The 13,434-nt window shown below is 39.8% G+C and overlaps 1 protein-coding gene across 9 annotated transcripts in view; it reads left to right on the top strand.

Moving 5' to 3' along the window:
• ntng1a (netrin g1a) overlaps positions 1 to 13,434 on the top strand; it is an 89,930-nt gene that overhangs the window by 56,554 nt on the left and 19,942 nt on the right. For all 9 annotated transcript variants that reach the window (XM_081353258.1, XM_081353256.1, XM_081353253.1 and 6 more), the window contains exon 4: positions 7,719 to 7,891. In XM_081353258.1, coding sequence (XP_081209384.1) covers positions 7,719 to 7,891 — 173 coding nt within the window. The remainder of the gene's footprint in view (positions 1 to 7,718; positions 7,892 to 13,434) is intronic.

Genomic DNA, 13,434 nt, shown 5'->3' on the forward strand with positions numbered 1-13,434 from the left:
CCAATTTATGCCAGTGTTCGTATTTTCAAAATGTTAGCTTGGTACGAAAAACTATTTGTCTGCAAGACAGTTTAACACTTTCATTGAATTATTTTAGTTTTATTCTCTTTTGAGGTTTAAGAAGTGTCCATTTTATTTGCAAAATATTTAGGCTACTGTATTTATAAGTTCCATGATTGAGGCCCACTGCATTCACAAAGACTGTAAAAGCAGAAATTATGAAATTGTTGAAATTATTTCCACATTTTTCTTTTTTTAGTTGATGGCCTACTCTGTGTTCATAGCCATGACTAGGTGTCACATCACTCATAATACGATTGTTGATGGATATATCTGAGTAATCCCCTCATTGACCTCACCTTCACTCAACATCTCTGCCTCTAATAACCCCACCCTAAACCATCTGACACACCCACCCACACATATACACAATATTTAGATATCACCCTGCTTAGATTACTGTGATGTTTCTTTTAATCACGATGCGTGAGAAGCTTTTACATGCATTATGAACATCTTTTATGTCTCAAGATGTTTTAGCTAAAAATTTATGAGGTGCTTACATCTAATATTTCTCTCTCACTCTGGGCTGATGCCTGTTGTATGGGACAGATTAAGACGCAAAGCGCTGTAGGATTCCAATCGCGAACTGCCCTCTGACCCCGGGCACATCTGTGCGGTTCAGGCCGCCTCTGATGATGGATTAAGAGTCTTTAATCAGAGCGTCTGGGGAGAACTTGGCAATCTGAGCCAGGCCAATTCACCAGCCCCATACAGCCATGCATCATTACAACACAGATATCCTCCGACCTCCTCTTACCCACCTCCTTCAGACCCGACACATTAAGATTTAAATACATCCCTCATCCACCACACTACACATTCAGCAACCGAAGAAGGTCACGAACCCTTGTTTTTCCAGAATGATAATACTGAAACACAAGCTGTTTGCTGCAGTGGTGTGAAAGGGACAGGAAACAAGACAACAGATTGCCTGTGTAAAGCCAGATTCGTGAGTTTTGTTTAAAACGAATTCCCACAGCGATACTCCATCAGACAGAGCCATGTCATCTGTATGGTCATGGCAGGCGTGTGGTGAGCTCGGCTGTCTGGCTTATAAGGGCTTTTCTGGTGCCTGCGCTGTGAGATTCGTTGTAAACCACAAATCTACAGATGAATAGGAATTTCTTTCTCTTCTTTTTTTTTAGATTTTACAATGATTTCAGTGTCCATTTTTCATTTTACCCATCGCACACTACAGAATTGAATTGAGAATGAATTTAGATTTCAATTCTATTCCTGAATTTTGATTGAGATAGATAGATAGATAGATAGATAGATAGATAGATAGATAGATAGATAGATAGATAGATAGATAGATAGATAGATAGATAGATAGATAGATAGATAGATAGATAGATAGATAGATAGATAGATTTTAGCTTCTCAATCTTAGAGGATTGAAGGTGCTAGAAAGAAATGAAACACACTTTGGTGCCTGTAAAGGTTCACTCAAGGAGAAATGAAGGAATATTCTTGCTTCATTTTAGCAGAATCTCCTTGACATTTATCTCACAACCCTCCCCAGACTGTGCCTTTATTATAACCAGTACAATACACAAGTTTCATACAGCCTATTGATCTATCATTTTATTAAACTCGTTTATTTTTATCAACCTTCTTCATACTTTTGCCTTTTTTATTTGTCTTTTTTTTTCTTCTTTTTTTTTTTTTGCATGATGTCATACACCTGGCCTCTGTGCAATGTTCTAGATTTCTGACAAAGTTTCCATGGAAGTCCAACTTCATTTGGCATTCTATTGCACTTTCTCAAGTAGTCATTTTGAAATTCAGGCTTTTCAAGTTGAATTTGAATACAGCATTAGCCCAGAATATATTTTGCCTCTCCAGTTTCTCCAGCTTTTCTTTATCTTGTGATTAGTTCACTGACCCCTGAATAATATGAATGTCTTGGGGCTTACATTAACAATCTGTAATAGCTTGTGGCTGCTGCACAAAAACAAAAGTAGGACGACTGAATGTTCTTTAAATTGTTAAATGAATTGTGGATACAGTGTTGTAATTTCAGTGGAAATGTTTGGCTTCAGGGTCATTCAGATTTATTCCAATTTAGCTCCTCACTGCATTCTGCTAACATTTGTTTATATTTAGAAAATGTGAAGCCGTCTGATAATTGTGAGCCTAGAGCCTTAGACAACATCCACAGTCCTCTTTTCAAAGTACAGAATATCCATTACATATCCACCATGGCCACTTGAATTGTCATGTTTGTCACTCATTAGCGGTTGAGTGAGAGGATGAATGGGGTTCAGGTTGTTATCAACTGTTTTTAGTAAGTATTGTTGTGTCTAGTTGAACCCAGAGGAGTTGGTTTCTCAGATGGTCATCTTCGGCTCCCAAGGCATTAAGCTGTCCCTGAATCTAACTTCTCTTGCTGTCAAGTACATGCAGTTTAGCAAAAAGCAATAGTTGCACAGATGTGTCTCGGAGAGATTGCACCCACTTCTCACTTCCTATGCTGTGGTGCGGAGCAGTTGTCTGTGTTTGTCAGGAGGCAATTAGAGTCAGCACACAAGATGCTCTGTTTCATTTATCTCAGATTCAGAGTGAGGTGCGGTACTCAGGCCTCACCTTGTCAGCATATGACACACTACTGCTCACAGCCAATCACAAAGACTCAGAACTGGCTGAAGTAACCACTTTACAGTGAATGGAGAAGTAAACACTTTACAGAAAATGTAAAAAAAAAAAAAAAAAGTGAGAAAAGGGGCCGCAATTTGTAGACCAAAGCAGAGAATCACCTCAGAGATTCACTTCTTCAATTTTGTTTGGTGTCTACATCCAGTTTGAAGCTTGTTTATCAGATGTGTGGCAGCAGATGGCCAAGTAGATCAGAACGGAAAGAAACAAAGGTGTCTAAGAACTTGGCATCCTAGAAAGAGGAATCAGAACATGGTTATTTTTAATATTTGGGGTAACAATTTTGTACCAGCTATCTATCTAAAATAGGGGAAGCCTTCAGGATTGCATGAACTACAAAGACGAGAAACAGTCAGCCCTTACTCAAAAACCCAAAAGCACCCTACGTCAACCAAACCCATCATCAAAATTTAGCCAACATCTTCAAAAAAATGGAAAAGCAAGATCAGATGCTGCTGAGCAAAATTACTGAAGGATGTTAAAAGATAAAGATAAAGGATAGAAATGTAACACTGTGCTGGCCAGGATGTGTTAGTTTGAACGTTTTCAAAGTAACTGGATGTTTGAAAGCAGCACTGCACAGCACTGCAGTTTTCCCATCTGCTTCAAAAGAGCAGTCATTGTTCCTGAAAAAGCCCACGATACCACACCTGAATGGCTACAGACCTGAGTTCTGCATTTAGACATTTGGGGACTCAAGTCCACTGTCCCCTCTCCACCCCCCGAAACACGATAAATTTGAACCCTTTTAACATTCACACCGGTGTGATTGGAACGTTCAGTGCGTGACGTGATAAACTGCTAAATTAATATGTATCTTTGCTCCTCCGCTGGTGCTGAGCCAGAGACGGACATGCTCAGCGCTGTTCTATTCAGTGTTCAGCCGGAGTTGAATCGAACTTTCCGGCCCGAAACCCCCTTTTCTGCAGTGGAAATGCACAGAACGGTTCGAGAACAGACAAAGGCCGGGAACCCGCACCAGAACCGTGTCGGTGGAAAAGGGTTAACAGTGATCTTGTGTCGTTCCAAACCAATATGATTTTCTTTCTTCTGTGGAACACAAAAGGTAATCTAAAAAGTCAATTGAATCCATACGACTTGTGCTCTATATTCCAAGTCTTCTGAAGCTGTGCAATACCCCAGTTACTCAGCAACACTCCTATTATTCATTTAAAGTTTGTTTGACTCCTCGTATCTTAATGATTTGCACAATGGTTTTTATACACTGACAGGAGCAAACAATTATTTTAGTGAGAGTTTTGACCATGTTCTCTGTATTACAATAACACCTGCGCATTTAATTGAACATAATTACTTCACTTACTTTGCTCACTCACAGGCCATTCTGTCTTTGCTCAGCCTGTTTTGGTTGGATCAGCATGCCTAGCCATGCATGTGTAAGCTTCATTTGGAGATAATTGCTAATAATTATCCACTGATAAGTCAGTACGGCGCAAGGCGGCTAGAGAACGGGGGCTGTTTTACTGTCGGTTTTCTGAACTGGTGCGAGAGCAGATAAGATATGAATTGATGAAGATGAGCTCTTTTTTTCAAGAGGTCAGTTGTGAGGGGGACTATTTAAAGAGAGACTAAAGTGCTGTTTGTGCTTTCGATGTCAATCAAGCTTCTATTATTTTGGAGGTCACAGACTCATGTGCTTCAGGCTAGTATTTCAATAAAAGATAGATAAATAAAGAAATAAATCACTATAAGCATGTTCTGCCTCCTGCCTTTCAAGGAGGACATTCAGCCTTTAAACTTTTCTGTTAGACTCAAAGCTGACTGAACAAAAAACTCCTTCATATTCTTCTTTGTAGAATGTTAGCCATCTATACAATTTGAAGCAAGTGAGAAATGAATATTCTGTCATAATTTACTCATCCTCACGTTGTTCCAAACCTGTATGCATTACTTAATTTTGTAGAACGCTTTAAACATTTTGAAATTCATCAAAACTTCTGCAGAATAACGAAAGTCATACAGGTTTGGAACGACATGAGTGTGAGTAAATAATGACAGATTTATATATTATTTTTGTGTGAGCTGTCGCTTAATACATCTTGAGGTTCTGAGTTTGAATATACATGGACGAGGGCAAAATTTAAGAGCTATGGTGGAGGGGAAGATTTCCAGTAAATAACAAAATGCATTTTTGCTTTTCACACAAAAGCTGTTGTATGACTTCAGAAGACTTAGTATAGTGCACAAGTCATGTGGACCACATTTGTGGTGCTCTTTTGTGTATTTTGCACTTCATTTTAGGCTGTTGTGGAAACTCACACAAGCAAAATGCACATGCATCACAATCTTTTATCAGAACAAGCCAGTACTTGTGAATATGGCAAAGCCTGGCTAAATTGAGACAGACAGTTTCTATGGTGGAGCCCTGGAGAGCAGCTTTGGCATTAAAGTCTAATTAAATATATTTTTTTACTTCACTTCTCCTTGAGGCAGCTATTGCACCTCATCTCCCCTGGTGACCAGACTGGAACGAGAATGTTTCGTCTCTGTTAGCGATGCTACCATGCCGACGGCAAAAGGACCCAGCAGGCCCTTGCTGTGTCCCCTTCATTACATCAGCAGCACAGCTCTGCCTCATATCAACACCGTGATTAAAATGTTTCTGGTGATAAGAGGATATGAAGGTCAAGCTACAAGAAGTGCAGTGCATGGAATCTGAGACCTCCACCTGAACTGAACAGGGAGGCCTAATCAGAATGCCATGCATGCCTTTAACTCCTTGCAGCTCGATGGCTTTGTTTTGCTCGGTCGCTGGACCAGCTTTGTTAGTTAAGGCTAGCGAGCTGTTCATTGCAATGCATAGTTTTTTATGAATAAAGTAAATGAGGTACTTTATAATTCAGAAAAAAACTATGCCCACTGGAAATGTTTCATGCCCCTGTAAAGCAGCCCTTTTTTATGGTTTTTACTCTTGTGTGGTTTTAATATGTCTCAGAAGTCTATTACTCACTGTTTATATGCAGTTTAATGACCCACCATAATATCAGCAACTAATTTGCATCATATGTCATTATTTGGTTGGAGATTTTATGTGTGCAAGCTTGCTAACATGTCACAGAAGCAACAGATTCATGCTTGGCGGACAGGTGCCAGTTTTAAAGAGGATGTCCTATGATATTGAGATTTGACATGCCCTTCTGTTAAATAATAAATAAATAAAAACTATAGATAATGAGATGCAAATCAGAGTGTCTGGAGAATAATGCCCCCTCATTTATTCTACCCGTGTATGCGTGCAGGGACTGAGCAGTCATTTGTCACTTCCAAACGTGATTCGGTGCATCACATTTATCAGCCCCTGCATGTACATCTCTTCGGACACAATGGTTTTAATAATGCTCCTCTGTACCCACACTTGGCAGATCGTAAACCTGTGTGAGAAAGCGAGACGGCAGACATCATGAGTCTGGAAAAAGTTAGATCAAAAACTAGAGACTGGTCAGCTTTTGACTTTTTTTGTTACTTTAATCTGTTAGAATCATGCTGAGCAACTTTAAATAAATGTAGTTTTTTTTTTTTTTCTTCTTCTAACATAATATCTATGGACAGCATCTGTGACATGCTGTATATTACCACAAGGAATAGTTTCAGCTATAATATTTACATAAAATGTTTACATTAATACATTTATATATTAGCAGGCAAGTGGGCCAGAGTAATTTAAGTAATTTTAATTTATTTTGCTATCTGAATACATTCTGGGTACCTCCACCTCTGGGTGGAGTTTGCTTCATATAACCCAATCTTAGTCAAGTAAAATAATTTTCTACCTTCTTATCTTCTTTACTCTCTTTTTTATTGTTATCATTCATGCCATATTTTTTTTTTTCTTATTTATGTTTATACCATGGCCTGTCTGAATACTCGATTCTGATTGGCTGGAAGGTGTGCAATAAAACCGTCTAATGCACAGGTAGTTCCAAGTCAGTTTAATCACCGTTCTATAGTAATGCACTGTTTTAATTGAAGCACATACACAGACGTCACTCGCACGCAGAGGGCAGAGATTGCGGAAAGCACACACACAAACATTCAGGAGCAAAACTTGTGATCAACGCTGCCTTGCGACTTTTATTAGTAATATAGCTTCGCTACTTAATCGCTAATTATATTTCTCAGCATGAGGGAGTTACATCGCTATTCTGAAGGAATTAAACTCACAGCTTCATTGTTAATAGAGAGAGATACGCTGAACAGATGCAGGTTCCCATCTCTCATCTCTCTCTCAATAATTAGTTCAAATGAATCCTATAGTTTATTCATTCAAATAAATGTAATCTTACGCACTGCTTTATCTCTGTGTCTGATTTGAAAGCAGGCTGAATGCTAGAACAAACAAGCCGTAACTGATGAAAATAACCAGCAATTTTATCCGGTCAAATATTGCACTGAAAACATCTTTAAGTTGTCAATGTTGACAAATGACCATAGTATAAGCAGGATAATTCACGGCTAGCTGTGCATTAAACAATTTTAATGCACTTTGTGGAGACAACCAGCCTCCACTTCCCATCGGATGGTCTTTGCCTCCACATCATTCATTAAAATAGTTTAATGCACAGCTAGCCGGGGATTATTCTGTACTGGTTTATAGTATTAAAATATGAAATTGTACTTTTATATTGTTAGTCACACTTTATAGTAGGTGTCTTTAACTACTTTGCCCTTACATCAAAAAAATAAGTACAATGTACTTTTGTTTGTATTGTGTTGATGTTGTATTGCAAAACCCTTTTCTTTGAGGTGGGATACGGGTAAGGTTAGTGACAGGTTTAGTGGTATGGGTAGGTTTAAGGCTGGGTTAAAAGGGAAGGGAAGGGTCAACAGCGTTATTATAGATGTAATTACGTAATTTAAGAATTACAGATGTAATTACATGCAAGTATTTATAATACTATAAGCACAGTGTAATTGAACTCCACAATTGAAAATCCACAAGGGCATATGTTTTATTTCCTTTTTTTTTACCGTGACAGGTGCAAGTGCAACCTTCATGCCAACAGCTGCATCTTTGACAAAGAGAAACTCACTTGCGAATGTGAGCACAACACTACGGGGCCTGACTGTGGCCGCTGTAAGAGGAATTATCAGGCCAGAGCTTGGAGCGCTGGATCCTATCTCCCCATCCCCAAGGGCACAGCAAATATCTGTGAGTATACACACACACACACACACACACACATTCCCATTCCACTTACTGGAAAGAACAATATGGGCTCTATGTTTGTGGATAACAAGGCTCACATGTCCTTTTACTCTGACCATAAACCATCTCTCTTACTGTTGTCCTACCTTTCACAATGCGCTCACGGTGTCTCCCCAGAAGCCATTACCCTACTTCCAATTTAAAACCAGGTCCTCACAGGAACTCTGACACATCACAGTAACTTCTCAACTTTAAGAAGGGCTATCAGACATATTTAATATTTGATTTACTTATGTTAAATTACAAACTAAATGCTCATTATTGTTTACTACAGATGTAGTGACCAAGTCTAAAAATTGTGGTGGTACCATGGTATTCTTATCCATAGTAATTTGATATAAAGTGGGTTCCAAAGTAAAAAATAAAATAAAATAAAATAAAAACTTTCTCACCATTTACCATTTCAGTGAAAAGTTAACATTATTTTCTATTTGGTATGTCCCTTAGCTTTAATGAAAGCAATAGCATGGAAGTGCCTATTGGTTACAGGGATAGTTTACCTAAAAAATGTAAAAGCTGTCATCATTTACTCACCATCATGTCATTCCAAACCTTTATGACTAACTTTCTTCTGTGGGGCACAAAATGAGATATTTTAAATAAGGTTTCAGTTGTTTTTGTCCATTGAAATGAAGAAAAAATTCTGATGGCAGAAATTTACTTTAGAGTGAACTATCCCTTTAAGGAGTGTTTACCCTTCAGAAAGACGCAGAACACTTGTAGGACCTTTCTTTCACAGAAAACAGCGCATATCAAATGTTAGAACTATAAAGAAGGACAGTTAGCCTTTATAAAACCAGTGCTGTCTGTAAGCCTGGGGACTACACCACCACTGCAGTTTATTTCAAATGACAGAAGACAGAGCCTTCAATCCAACACAAAGAATGTTTGCCCTGAAATAAACTAGCACTCACCATATGCTTCCGGGACTAAAGCAGCAGCACATATCACAGATATGACCTTAGCATGCACAGAAACTGTGTGCATGCCAAAACTTTCTTTTCAGTCTTCAGCAAGTTAGGTGTGTGTGTGTGTGTGTGTGTGTGTGCGTGCGTGCGTGCGTGCGTGCGTGCGTGCGTGCGTGCGTGCGTGGGCCCGTCCGTGTGTGTCTGTCCGTGTGTTTGTCCCTCCGTGTGTATAAGGGGAGCAACGCGTGCCTTCTGGCAGCTGTTGTACCTCATGACTCTCTAGGAGCCGGTGGAGTGTTTTGAAGGACTGAGATTGACAGGACATTATTTAAAAAAAAAGACAGTGCAGACTCTGGACCCACTATAAAACACAGCCTCACCTTAAACCCCTTATAATGGTCCTGTGTGAGGAGAGTGAGAAGTCCATAACATAATAATGCGGTAAAAGACAGGCTCTTAGAACATTCCCTTTGGATTAAAAATAATTAGATTAAACAATAATAATAATATTTCAAACAGAAGAAAAGCAGTTTCTCGATTTAAAACCATTTGCAGCTGATTTTACAACAGTTCTTTATTTACAAACGTAAATAATTAAAAAAAAAATACTACAGGTTGCATTGTTGTGCTTTTTATTTTTTTTTACTGCTAACAGTGTATTGCTCTCTCTTGCTTCAGTCTTTTTATTGAAGCAAAATATGTATTTAAATAAGTGCTACTGTTTATCACAATGCTTTCAACAAAGTTATTTTTTTTTCATTGTCACTTTGTAAAAAAATGCATTTTCTATTTTTATTGTTTTTTCTTAGTTTAAGCTCATTTTTATTTTTATTCTCATTTTTGTTTTGTGAGAGATATTATATATAGATGCATTGTTTTTTAATAGATACAGGTATCTTGACTGCAGTTTTACTAATTTAAATTATGAGTAATTTGTAGTTTGGTCATTTATTGTATGTAGTGTTAGTTCTCCTTTTTTGTGTCCGTTGGAAAGCAGAGAAGTTCCTCTTAGTCCGAGTGGGTCAGACAAATCAAGAAAAGAGCTTGAGATTGATGAAAGAGTGTTGGATATCAGTCTTCGTCAAAGCGTGCTCAGACTACTGGGAAGTAGCTAGGTTCTCGCTTCACATCAGAACGGCGATTCGGTGAGCGATCAGTTAGAGAATTAGCAGTGACAGACCATTTCTGATCTCGAAGAGAGGGGAAGTGATGAGGGCGCCCCCATTTTCTCCCTCCTGGAAAAGGCGGCAATGGGACTCACACACAATGTTCTGGCCCGTGCTGATCTGAATCTAAAATGCCTTCTTAAACTTGACTAATGTTTGTGTGTTTTATGGGTTGTCAGATTGATGTAGGGTTTCACGACACGAGTGAAAATAAGGTCTGATCTGCACTGTGCCTGCTGGTTCCCAAGTGAAGCAATGGCATTTGGTACGGTTCACGCACATAAGATCAGCAAGCCCCTGTTAAAGTTTAAAAATGGGAGGATTAGCAAGCAATGCTAATTGTTTTCCACGTCTCTGCTGAGTAATACTCTGTGGTTTAATATAGCACTTCTGTACAGAGAACTGACTAATTCCCCTTGTCCTGGCAGGATTAAACTGTGCAAATGAAACTTCAAATCAAACCGGTCTGGCCTTGTAAATTACTCGCGATCAAAGCACTTAAAGAGACATGTGTCCCGACACAGTTTCAGTAACGGTTTTTATCGCTCCTCATTGACCTCGGCTTCAGTCCGTGAAGATAAAAGCTGAACATGATATATGCTTTTATGCGACTTATTGATTTTACAGCTTTTTAACATTTAATTTTGGATACAAAATTCCACTCAGCACACAACAGAAGCCATGGAAATCATGCTTGAGCGAGATCCACCGAGGGAGGAGATTCATAATACCTCATTTACTTCTGTTCAGCCTAGCTAACGAAGACAGCCCAACACATCTGGAGATGACGGTCGCAATGAGAGTAAATTATTATCAGCGGTGCCGTAGTGTACAACTGATGGCTGGTTTTGTTTTTTAATTAGTGTACATAAGTAAAGGGCTGCCAGATGTCAGTGTGTTCGCCTGCCATTGTTCGGCGTCCTTGAATCAAATGGTTTGTTCCTGGGCTGAAACTATAACAGCTGTACCCTTCCTCCCCCACCTGCCATCCTCAGACATGCAAACTTTCTTATAGGAAAAGCATACACTCAAGGAGGAAGTGAGAAAGACAGTTCCCGCCTTAGAACGTGCTCAGTCCTTTAGAAGATGTTTGCCTTTCTTGTTTTGTAACATGGACGATCTTCAAGTGTAATTAAGCGTGTCCTCGATCCTCATTCCACTGCCCGTACGGATGCTCTAATTAGTGTTATCTGAAGGGCCAGGTGGCCATCTTGTCTTCTCCCAGAAGAGGAGAGCTATTTTGTACCATTTGTGTTATCTAATTATTCATTTTAACATCTCCACCCTGGCTGCATATCCTCCACAACCACTACAGTTACCATTTCCATCTTGACTCTTGTAATGTCAACTCCGAAAGTATATTACGCTCCCTCTCTCTTTCTGTCTTTTTTCTCTTTCTTTATTTTGTGTTATGTTCTCCTTATTCCCCCATGAGACCTGGTTTGTTTACTCTGCCTTTTCCACATCTTTCTCTGTGCTGCCGCAACGGTAATCTCTCTTTCAAATATTTGTTTCTTCCATCACAGGATTTTCCGCCGCGTGTCGCATTCCCAGAATCTTAACTGTGACTGTGACTCATCGCAGGCACTTTTTCATACTTGCCATCTCCCGTACAAATCTATTCACTCTGCCCTGTAAGACATTCAGATGGAGGTGCCGTTACTGTAGCAGAGGTGGGCCGACAAGTTCTACCGGTGTGGATTGTCATTTCCTTACGTTTTGAGCCGCACGGTTGCTTGTGTATGTCACGGCTCACATCCGTGTTGAAAATGGATGATGGATGGCCATGAGATGTAAGTGGCCAGGGAAAGTAATTACAAACTTTGCCTAGGGTAGAAATATTGTAGATAAGCTTTGCCGGAAAGTCCAGGTGGACGGAAAAAGCAAACAGATGAGACTATGTGAAGGTCAGGAAGTTGTTCTACTAGAACAACAATAATGAGGCCACCAGCAATTCAACTAGCTCCGTTTCCAACATGAAACATGAAATAAAGCATCATAGAGGGGTTTGTCCTTTTGCTGGCGACGGAAGTGGGCGGTTAAGGAACAGATTGTCTTTCAAATGAGAAAAAAGGAAGTCGTCACAATTTCCATGCCGTCCAGCGGGAATCCCTCAAGCTGGATGACTTGGCAGGCGTGTGAGTGTGTTATGTAGGGCAGGACAGATCTGGTATCTTGCCCAGGTTGGGTTAATTATGTCCCGTCAACCTCTGGGAGGAAGCCTGAAAAATTAACTGTCAGTATAACATGTGTTTAGGTGTGTGTGGATGGATTTTCGCCCCAAGAGACTGGCTATTCTTTATCATTCTGTGCAGGTTCATATAACATTGTAGGTGTATTTTGATGGCATAATTGCTTGATTGTGACAAAAGAGTCTTATTAATCTGTGGAAAGGTGGATTTGCACAAATCAAGGAAGTATTTGTCTAAAATATGAATAGAAGGAATGTGGAATAAGTCCCACACACTGCTATATACACTCACCTAAAGGATTATTAGGAACACCAGTTCAATTTCTCATTAATGCAATTATCTAATCAACCAATCACATGGCAGTTGCTTCAATGCATTTAGGGGTGTGGTCCTGGTCAAGACAATCTCCTGAACTCCAAACTGAATGCCAGAATGGGAAAGAAAGGTGATTTAAGCAATTTTGAGCGTGGCATGGTTGTTGGTGCCAGACGGGCCGGTCTGAGTATTTCACAATCTGCTCAGTTACTGGAATTTTCACGCACAACCATTTCTAGGGTTTACAAAGTATGGTGTGAAAAGGGAAAAACATCCAGTATGTGGCAGTCCTGTGGGCGAAAATGCCTTGTTGATGCTAGAGGTCAGAGGAGAATGGGCCGACTGATTCAAGCTGATAGAAGAGCAACTTTGACTGAAATAACCACTCGCTACAACCGAGGTATGCAGCAAAGCATTTGTGAAGCCACAACACGCACAACCTTGAGGCGGATGGGCTACAACAGCAGAAGACCCCATCGGGTACTACTCATCTCCACTACAAATAGGAAAAAGAGGCTACAATTTGCACGAGCTCACCAAAATTGGACAGTTGAAGACTGGAAAAATGTTGCCTGGTCTGATGAGTCTCGATTTCTGTTGAGACATTCAGATGGTAGAGTCAGAATTTGGCGTAAACAGAATGAGAACATGGATCCATCATGCCTTGTTACCACTGTGCAGGCTGGTGGTGGTGGTGTAATGGTGTGGGGGATGTTTTCTTGGCACACTTTAGGCCCCTTAGTGCCAATTGGGCATTGTTTAAATGCCACAGCCTACCTGAGCATTGTTTCTGACCATGTCCATCCCTTTATGACCACCATGTACCCATCCTCTGATGGCTACTTCCAACAGGATAATGCACCATGTCACAAAGCTCGAATCATTTCAAATTGGTTTCTTGAACA

Source organism: Scardinius erythrophthalmus (assembly GCF_964197995.2).
Source record: "Scardinius erythrophthalmus genome assembly, chromosome: 22".
Classification (NCBI taxonomy): Eukaryota; Metazoa; Chordata; class Actinopteri; order Cypriniformes; family Leuciscidae; genus Scardinius; species Scardinius erythrophthalmus.